The sequence below is a fragment of the Ictalurus punctatus genome, chromosome 18 (genome assembly GCF_001660625.3).
Source record: "Ictalurus punctatus breed USDA103 chromosome 18, Coco_2.0, whole genome shotgun sequence".
NCBI lineage: Eukaryota > Metazoa > Chordata > Actinopteri > Siluriformes > Ictaluridae > Ictalurus > Ictalurus punctatus.
The window spans coordinates 1,237,501-1,247,500 of NC_030433.2; the positions used below are offsets into that span (position 1 = coordinate 1,237,501).

Consider the following 10,000-nt stretch of genomic DNA (forward strand, 5'->3'; position numbering starts at 1 on the left):
CAACGCTGCCGCATGACTTATTTTCATCCTTTCTTAGATCTCCCGCTCTTTTTTTCTTTGCATATGTTAGGAAGTTGGGGTCAGAGCACACGATCAGTCATGATTTGGCGCCCCCTGGAGCAAAGAGGGTTAAGGGCCTTGCTCAAGGGCCCGACAGCAGCAACTTGAACCCCCGACCTTCTGATCAGTAACCCAGAGCCTTAACTGTCAAGCCACCACTGGAACATGAGTTAAGACTGAACAGAGCGCCGAAGACCCTCAAATAAGCTCCATCAAAGACAGTCACAGTTATATCCAGGAGACTAAACTGATGAAATAGCATCTAACCTGACCTAGCAAAGGTGACTGCTATTATGGAGCGTGATCTGCCATCAAACATTCAAGGTCTACAAAGGATTCTAGGCATGGTTCAATGCTTTGACTGATATCTCCAATACCTGTCAGAGGTAACAAAACAACCCGATGACTTTCTTAATAGTGACACACTCTGGATGTAGAGTGAGGTGTAAGAAGGGCTTACACAAAGATAAAAAGCTTGACTTTATACACCCTGCCACTTGTATTCATGATCTTACAAACCCCGGTATTATCAGTGCCGATACTAGTACTATGAACTTCGCTGGAATTTCAAAGCAGCAACTGTTTTTTGGAGTGTGTTGCAGTCGTCAGATCGGAAAGGAGTGTGTATTCTCAAAAATAAATTAAATTCACAAAGCGGAACATCAAATGATGTGTCAATGACGCGTTTTCAGTATCGTACAGGGTGAATCGAACGTTCCGACGACTCCTTCTGTTTGTTTTTCTGCGTTTTCCATACTGTCCCAACTTTTTCGGAATCGGGGTTGTATATTATGATATATCTTACACCAGAAGAAGCGATTGAATTTACAGTGATCAACATGCCCATCATCCCAGCATCACAGATCTTCCCGAGCGCAAGCCGAAACCCGAACGGCGACAGCAAACGTTAAAAGACATCGGTTTCATCGGTGTACGATATTTATTTGTATATATCACAACTGGTACAAAATACATCTTCAATGCGCTGTAAAACTCTACCAAAAATGGAATTTTATGTAAGTGGCTCTTAAAATTCTTCACCGTATCGGTACTTTTATGAACAGAATCGTTTCATGTGAGCGAGCATAATCATCCTCAGGTATTTCACCGAGAGGAACGTTGAAAGGAAGTGAGGTTTAATATTTAAACACGGCTACAAATTTTGATACATGATTACAAAAATACATTGGAGTATAACTAAAAAGATGAAGTATTAAAAATGTACTTTAAAAAAAACAAAAAAACAACAACAACAACGACAAAAAAAATCCCCCCCCCCGACAACTACAACTTTAGATGTGTGCAACTGGGCATATAGAAAGACATCTACACTTTGATAGATTTTCTGTTAAATTTAAAAAAAAATTAAGTGTCTAAACTACAGAACATGTCACATATAAATCTGCATAAAAACAGCGTATACATTTCTCAATTTGGTTACAGGTAAATAAAACAATTGGACTATTAAAAAAAAAACCTGTACAACCATTTATTGCAGTATAAAAATTCATAGAGTGTGTGTGTGTGTGTGTGTGTGTGTGTGTGTGTGTGTGTGTGTGTGTATATATATATACTGTAAAATCGGACAGTTCATTTAACTCCAAAAATGTAAGGAAACTAATTACCTCAAAATTTTTAAGTTGATAAATCAATTTGTTTAAGCCAAATACACTTAAATATAACAAATATTTTAACTCAAATCATTTAAGTGTATTTGGCTTAAAGAAATAGATTTATCAATTTAATAATTTTGAGGTAATTAGTTTCCTTAAATTTTTGGAGTTAAATGAACTATCCGGTTTTACAGTATATATATATATATAAAATGTACTGTGTATTTTTAGATTTTTTTGTAGTAATAGTATATTACCCATACTTGTGCTTAATGCTTTATTTAGCATATTTAGCATATCATTTAGCATATCATTTATCAGCATATTTGAGTAGGCCTTAAGATTAGCAGTTGTGTTTCTGGCAAAGAATCTTATGCATACTTTACTGTAAATACATTTAGAATATTCGACTAACCAAACAAGCACTTTTAAAACTCCATACAACTTTGTTTCGATTTTGATTTCAGTATAACAACCCTGGCAGACTTCCCAACGTTCCCAGGCATTACGCGGTTGATTGGTCATACTAAAGAGACCCAATTTAACTCAGGATGAGCTGGATAATTATGAAAATATGTGTGTGTGTGAGTGTGTGCGTGTGTGTGTGTGTGTGTGTGCGTGTGTGAGTGTGTGCGTGTGTGAGTGATGACGGATGGCAAACAATAAACTGGTTCCGTTCAAGTGAGCTCCAGGGATGCCATTATCAAAGTTCAAGAATGTTTAACGTTGGTTTATCAAAAAGACTCGAATGACCTTAAACCTATGACCTAAATATGAAAGGGAAATTCATTTACTTCAGGAAATTTGGATGAGCGATATGATGTGTGCTTGCTCTCCTGGTGGAGTCCCATTGAGGTAGAAACAGATATTGGAATTTTTTTTTTTTTTTTTTTTTTTTTTTAAAAGGCTTAAAAAAATAAAATCAACATATATAAAATCTCGCTCTCTCTTTCATACATAACGTGTTATCTCACATGCGTTTACACAATGCGTTCATCTTTTCCCACCACACACAGTTAACATGCACAGCCAACGCCCTGAGAGTGTGTATTTAATAACAGTAGTATTTAACAACAGCGCTGTATTTGAGTGTTTTATCGCATGACTAAAACTAATCCTTGAATCGGAATCCGTACGAGGAAGGGAGACGTGTGCAGTACTATGGCAGAACTGACACCTGAGAACTCTGATCCAGAGGAATATTCATTAGCACTTTTGTTAGCAAAATCCTTCCCATGTCCCTTTTGTGATCGCGAATCTCAGATCTTCATCTCAGACAGTTCAAAATACCGCTGTTAGCTGTGCTCGGCTCATGAGGATTGATGTTTGTTAGCACATTTGTGCGTTAGCGCTTATTTCCCTTTTGTCTGTTCTATGCTACACCTCAGTATTGAACATGTGCAATATCATTAATGTGGACACTTTAAATAGCATCATTAGCCCACACAGTCCCATTTGGCAGCACATTTGTAAGCATGTTCATTACCTTGCTCATTTGTACACTAGGCATGTGCCAGTATAATGTGTTATACGCTTGATATTGATATTTAGCCTGCGGTACGTTCATTTAAAAGGAAAGATAGTTGGCCTTTTATTAGTGCATTCATTTTTTTTTTTTTTTGTTGGAATCCCAAGACATCAATACTTTGGGTAAAGAACCCTCTTAATCTTGCCATCAGCTTTGTTCTTGTCCAGCCATTTGTCACACGGGAAGACAGTGGTCACCCCATTGGCTGTGTTGGTGATCTCGACCCGGTTCAGCAGCCAACCGGGACTGATGCCCGAGTTATCATGCTCAATGCAGACTCTAAGCAGCTCGCCCATGTCCAACAATTCTATGCTGAATCGGTCTGTGCGGCCACGCTCGAATAGGTTACGTAACTTCTGCTTCAGTTGGCGGCGGCCTGAGTCACCGCTGGTGCCGATGACGGTAAGAAAGACATTGGCATCAGTGCCTGCACCCTTCTCATCGCCTGTGATTACAATGAGCTCGTATGTGACGGGCACCAGTTTGCGTGCCTTGCTGGCAAAGCTCTCGATGAACTTTGTGCACTCAATGGTCTGGAAGTCATCACGCTTGGATGAAATGGGGATGAGGGTATTGCAGTGGAAGATGTACCTGAAGGGAGGGAAGGATATGGAATACTTTACCGCATGAAATTTAACGGGGCCAGCATTTATAAATTCATTCAAAGTTAAAAAAAAAAATATGTAAGGTTTTGCACTTTTTGGAATCCACAAGCGATTCCTCGCTCTTAAAATGATCACTTTGACACGAGGCTTGTGTGTGTGGAAAAAAAAATCAAAAATAGATATAGGAATTTGTGAGAAAATATGAGACAGAACAAGCGATTCCACCTTCGATATCGATTAAAGTTTAGTGTAATGCCACCAGCAATGTTCCAGCACCTTGGTCAGGGATCGCTAACCTGTTGCCAAGGTTCTTCTCCGTTACGACGACTTCCTCAACCCTCCAGAAGGCTTCTGATTTGCTCTTCTTGCCATCTTTGGGGATGTGGCCCAAGCAGATACTGACAATGTCACCCAGAATCTTACAGGAGAATTCAAACCGGTCCGTGGCACCTCTATAAACACACACACACACACACACACACACACACACACACACACAATGTAATTATAAAGTCATTTCTAGTTTGTTCACTCCTCACCATATTCTGTTTCAGTTTGATGAGAGATCAAATAAAACAGCAGTGACGTGAACAAAACAGCAGCCGTGACTGTCTTTCATGTGTTTGAGCAAAACTGACCAAAACACTGTTCAAAGAACAAAAAAATGATTATTATTATTATTATTATTATTACCGTAAAAAACGTTTCTTTTTGGTGGAGTTCTCCATGGTGAGTTCTTTGGATCTTCCCAGTCTTCCCTCCAGAATGACCCAGGCATTCTCCTTCGTCTCAGCATCATCCGTGTCCGCTGTTACCGTGACAACCTCATACTCTAACGGAGAAGTGACCGGGTTTACACTTTACGGTAAAAGCATTAAATATGTGATGAACATTGGGTTGAAGCTCATCCCTGAGTAACATCTCTACCACCTGAATGTTTTTTTTTTTTTTTAAATAGTTTAAAAAAAAATGTTCATGATGATCACGTATATCACACTTTTAAATAAAAACTCCCCAAACTGCATGTTCATTGCGGCAAAAACTGCTTTATCCTGGTCGGGGTTGTGGAGGAGGCGGAGTCTATCCTTGGCAGAAGGTGGGAGCTCACCCCAGATACGACACCGTGGCACCATACAGACACACATTCACCCATTCATTCACATTACAGTCACTTGACAGAAAGTTTTATGAGGGTAGGAACACAGGGAAATCCTGCGCACATGAGGAACGCCACAAAACCTCCCATAAAATATACAAGACCTTCTATTTTGCTCAATCCTCTGCTTGCACTTAGTGTACACATGGTGCTATCAAGTGTTTCAACACACAAACCTTTAGCAAATCAGACACAGGGACAGGTAAACATGCAGTTGTTTTGGTAATACGGATGAGGACGTGTGTGTATCGACGTGTGTGTCTCTGAGCAGCCTACTTGTCTTCTCGTCAAAGTCCAGCACGTCGTTGTTAGCGCAGGCCAACTCTCGCATGATCTGCCCATCATCCTCCTTCTTCGCAAGCCAGCGGTCACAACGAAAACGAAACTTCTTCCCCATGATTTCATCAGAAATATCCACAGACTCCAGATGCCACCCTGGAGCGAGTCCTGTCACGAAACACAGATGTACACATCATTCAGGAAAGCACAGAGTCATACACAAGAGGCACACGGGTACAGGTAACAACCATGTAGCACAGTCAGAACAAAAATTCACTGTTTAAATACACTACTGCAGTACACCATGAAGATAGCTCTGGTTGTATAACTTTTTTTTTTTTGTATTTGAATACCATTGTTAAAGGGATTTAACGGTCCTACTACAGACATACAGTGCTGTGAATAAGTATTTCCTGATTTCTTCTGTTTGTGTGTATATCTCATGCTAAATAGGTTTTAGATCGTCAAACGAAATAGAACATGAAACAAAGGCAACCTGAGTAAACACACAATAGCGTTTTTATTATTATTAGTTTTTTACTGAAGCAAAAAAGTTATCCAACACCTATCACCCATGTGAAAAACTAATTACCCCCTTAAATTTGAAACTTGGTTGTGCCACCTTTAGCAGCAATAACAGCAACCAAACGCTTCTGATAACTGGAGATCAGTCTTTCACTTACTTCTAGGACTAGGATTTACTCTGTGATTTGGATCACTGTCTTGCTGCAGAATCCAGTTACGCTTCAGTTTCAACTTACAGACTGAAGACCGGACATTCTCCTTTAGGATTTTCTGGTAGAGAGCAGAATTCATGTTTCCCTCAATTGATGCAAGTTGTCCAGACCCTGAAGCAGCAGAGCATCCCCACACCATCACACTGCCTCCACCATGCTTGATCGTAGGTACGATGATCTTTTTGTGGAATTCTGTGTTTGGTTTACTCCAGATGTGACGGGACTCCTGTCTTCCAAACAGTTCCACTTTCCACTCATCAGTCCACAGAACATTCTCCCAAAAGGTTTGAGGATCATCAAGGAGTGTTTTGGCAAAACCCAGACGAGTCTTAATGTTCTTCTGGGTCAGCAGTGGGTTTCACTCCACCACTCTTCCATGGAGCCATTTTCCCCCAGTGTCTCTCTGATAGTGGAGTCATGAACAGTGACCTTTATTGATGTAAGAGAGGTCTGTAGGTCCTTTGATGTTGTCCTCGGCTCTTTGTGACTTCCTGGATGAGTCGTCGCTGTGCTCTCGGAGGAATTTTGGAAGGTCGTCACTTCTGTGAAGGGTCGCTACTGTGCCGAGTTTTTCCATTTGGAGATAACGGCTCTCGCTGTGGTTCTTTAGAGTCCCAGAGCCTCTGAAATAGCTTTGTAACCCTTCCCAGACTGATGTCTTTCAATCACCTTCTTCATCATCATTTCTGGAATTTCTTTCAACTTTGGCACAGTGTGTTACTGAGTAAGACCAACTTCTTTAACTTTAACCCACTTCATGCTGTTGATAAAGTTCTATGTAAGTGTAGGTGATTGAACAGGGGTCGCAGTAATCAGGCCTGGTTGCGTCTAGTCCAGCTGAACCCCGTTATCAGTGCAGCTTCATAGATTTGGGGAATTAGTAACTATGGGGGCAAATACATTTTCACACAGGCCCAGTTGGTATCGGATAACTTTTTTGCTTCAATAAATAACACTATCATTTAAAAACTCTATTTTGTGTTTACTCAGGTTGCCTTCGTTTTATCTTAGATTTTGTTTTCATTTCTGAATCAATTCAGTACGAGATCTAAACAAAATCCCAAGAAATCAGGATGGGGGCAAATACTTTCCCACAGCACTGTACATATGCTAACAGTCATACAGTGCATACATACACACAATCACATTTTGTCAGACCAGCGCAATGGGTTTAACTGTGCTCGTGGTAAAACATTCACCTGTGTTGTCGTGCCACACCCGGATTTTGGAGAGTTCTCCAAGACTGAGGATGTCCGTGAAGCGAAACGTGTCAGTCAAGCTTTGCTCAAACTTGTTGGTGTTCTCGCTTTCTTTCAGAGCAAGAGCTCCTGTGTCTCCGTTCTCACCAAAAATAATCATCCATACATTGGCATCTGTCCCAGCACCTAAAACATAACTAATCACATTTCAGCTCCCGTTCCCTCCCGTAAAACATCAACAACAACAGTACACGTCATCTCCGTGTGCATGTGTTTAGTGTAGCGTTCACCGACCTGTGTGTAGCTGGGGCTAGTCTGCAGTTACAGTATGTATAGTATCACCTTTATAGATTTGTGTGCACTTGTATGTAGTTGTGTGCGCAGTGTAAGTGCAGGTTTGTAGAGTTGTGTACCTGCGAGGTCACTGGTTTTGACTGCGATACTGTACGTCGTGAGCTGCACCACTTCTTCGTCATCGATAATTGCAGGCATTTCACACACGAGTGTCCGATTGGTTCCATATGTGCGGGACATCCAATCCTCATACACAAACAGTGCCACCTCGTCCGTCTCGAGGTTATGTAGAACAATCTAGACACACACGCGCACACACGCCGGATCAGGAAAGACGATTCATGTTCATGTGTGTTCGAGGACATATTCACAGATGGGTAACAAACGAAAGGTCAAAGCAGAATAACAGCCGCATAAGCGTAAGAGCGCTCTCAGATTCCCTTTCATCTGTCGCACATCTGTGTTTTGAATCCGAGATGATCTGTAACGAAGACTGTAGCGCACAGACACACCTTATCAAGGAACCAGTCCGGTCTGCTTCCAGAGCCATCGATACGAACGCGCATTTTACGGAGTGGAGCGATGTCCTCGATCTCTAGATTAAACGTGTCAGTCTGACTTCTTTCAAACCTGGGACCACACACCCACACACAGACACCTCATAGCCTCCTCTGGGTTTCTCTTGTGTATGAGTACAGTGCATTTACATTCTCCTTTTAGTGTGTGTGTGTGTGTGTGTGTGTGTGTGTGTGTGTGTGTGTATACCTGTCTTCTAATTTAGGCAGTAGGATCTCCTCTGACATGCCGTACACTCCAAACAACGTGAGGTAGATCTGTGTGTCTGTGCCAGCGTGCTGGACGTCACCCGTTACTACGGTTACCTCATAGATGACCTACAGGACAAGAAGCATTAAACATTAAGTAAATAAGATGAAGAGTTCACCGGTGCAGTAAAGTCAATAAAAATAGTCAATAAAAATAAACTCTTCTCAAAGTACTTAATATAAAAGTAGCAACAATGCTACCTCACTGTTAAAAAAATGCATTTAGTTAACTAGCTAATAGATTTTCGAGCAACATTACTGCCACACCTATGTTTATAATTACAGCTCATGTATTATTTTCTCTTAAGGTTTGTGCCTGCTTTTTCCTTAATTCTCATTTCGGGTCGAACACAATACAATCACACAGTGTAAGGAAAGAATAAAACAGCACAGAGGGGGAAGAAGCAGTGGAAGAGGAAAGACGATGAGGAAAGGAAGAAGTAGAGCATGCTCAAAACCAGACTCTCGCCAAAAAGCAGGACAGACAAGAGAAGGACAACACCGCCACCTGATGGCGAACGCGGAAAAATACACCACAGACTCAGATTCAGACGCCAGTACAAGCCAGGAAGAGCATTAGATGATGACAGTTGCTGTGAGCTATCTAAAGATGTGCCTGTAAAAGAACTATAACCAAATAGCAGGCGGTGTCTCCTATTGGTCCACCATTGCAAATGAGGCCTGTTAAAATTAGTAAAAGACAGCGAATCCTTGCTCTTCATCGTCTAGGCCATTTTTTTTTTTTTTGGAGGTTCCTTATATACTATGATTAGACGATCGCCTCACCTGTTTCACATCACCTTCTTATTTCAACTTCTCACTATTAGTCCTAAACTGCCCCTGTCCCAGCTTTCAAAGTACTTTTTACAAATCACTCCTCTTCGTCTTTATTAGCATACTCCATACTGTCCCAACTTTTATCGGAATTGGGGTTGTACATTATTTGCCTGGTGGGACGCATACACTGAGATTTCCAAGCTACTGAAAGTCATGTTAAAGACTTTAAAAAAAAAAAAAAATGAAAAAGAGATGTGAAGGAAAAAGTGCCAAACAAATGAAGCAAACTCAGTGTCAAGCATCGGCCGTATGCATTCGGGACAACAGCAGACCTTTCACCTCGTAAGTTCATGAGTGCAATGGCTACATGACTGCCATACTGACCCAGCAGCACAGTAACCTTAACAGACCCATCATACGGTTCGGTGAAACTGAAGGAAGTGTCACAGGGTGGGGAATCATGTTTCAGGGCAATTCAAGCCACCGGCCTGGCCGAGGAGCCAGGTATGAGCCCAGAAACTCATTATCAAACGCTCGCATGCTGTTCACACATGCTGCTCACAACGACGTCACAGCCACCTGCTTTCATTACAGTCAATCAAAAATGACATCAACTGGGATCAACAGCGTGTCAGAGTGTGAGAACGTGTGTGTGTGTGTGTGTGTGTGTGTGTGTGTGTGTGTGTGTGTGTGTGTGTGTATATACCTTGCGCAAAATGCTGATAGTGTCTGCGTCAATGACATTAAACACACGTGCAGTTAAACCTTCACCTCGATCTTTGGCCAGGCAGTACTTGCATGGGAAAACATACATGACCCCTTTGGTCGGCGCAGCAACAGAGAACTCATCCACAAGCCAGCAGCTTTCCGCAGTGGCTCCATCATGACCTAACTACACACACACACACACACACACACACACACACAG

At 41.5% G+C, this 10,000-nt stretch overlaps 1 protein-coding gene across 1 annotated transcript in view; it reads right to left on the bottom strand.

Moving 5' to 3' along the window:
• Positions 1–1,860: 1,860 nt before the first annotated feature.
• loxhd1a (lipoxygenase homology PLAT domains 1a) overlaps positions 1,861–10,000 on the bottom strand; it is a 13,334-nt gene continuing 5,194 nt past the window's right edge. Inside the window, exons 7-15 of the mRNA XM_047161990.2 lie at positions 9,779–9,964; positions 8,237–8,364; positions 7,984–8,101; positions 7,591–7,768; positions 7,178–7,363; positions 5,239–5,409; positions 4,500–4,638; positions 4,103–4,258; positions 1,861–3,792 (exon numbers count right to left, since the gene is read on the bottom strand). Of these exons, the coding sequence (XP_047017946.2) occupies positions 3,312–3,792; positions 4,103–4,258; positions 4,500–4,638; positions 5,239–5,409; positions 7,178–7,363; positions 7,591–7,768; positions 7,984–8,101; positions 8,237–8,364; positions 9,779–9,964 (1,743 nt within the window). The 3' untranslated portion in view covers positions 1,861–3,311. The remainder of the gene's footprint in view (positions 3,793–4,102; positions 4,259–4,499; positions 4,639–5,238; positions 5,410–7,177; positions 7,364–7,590; positions 7,769–7,983; positions 8,102–8,236; positions 8,365–9,778; positions 9,965–10,000) is intronic.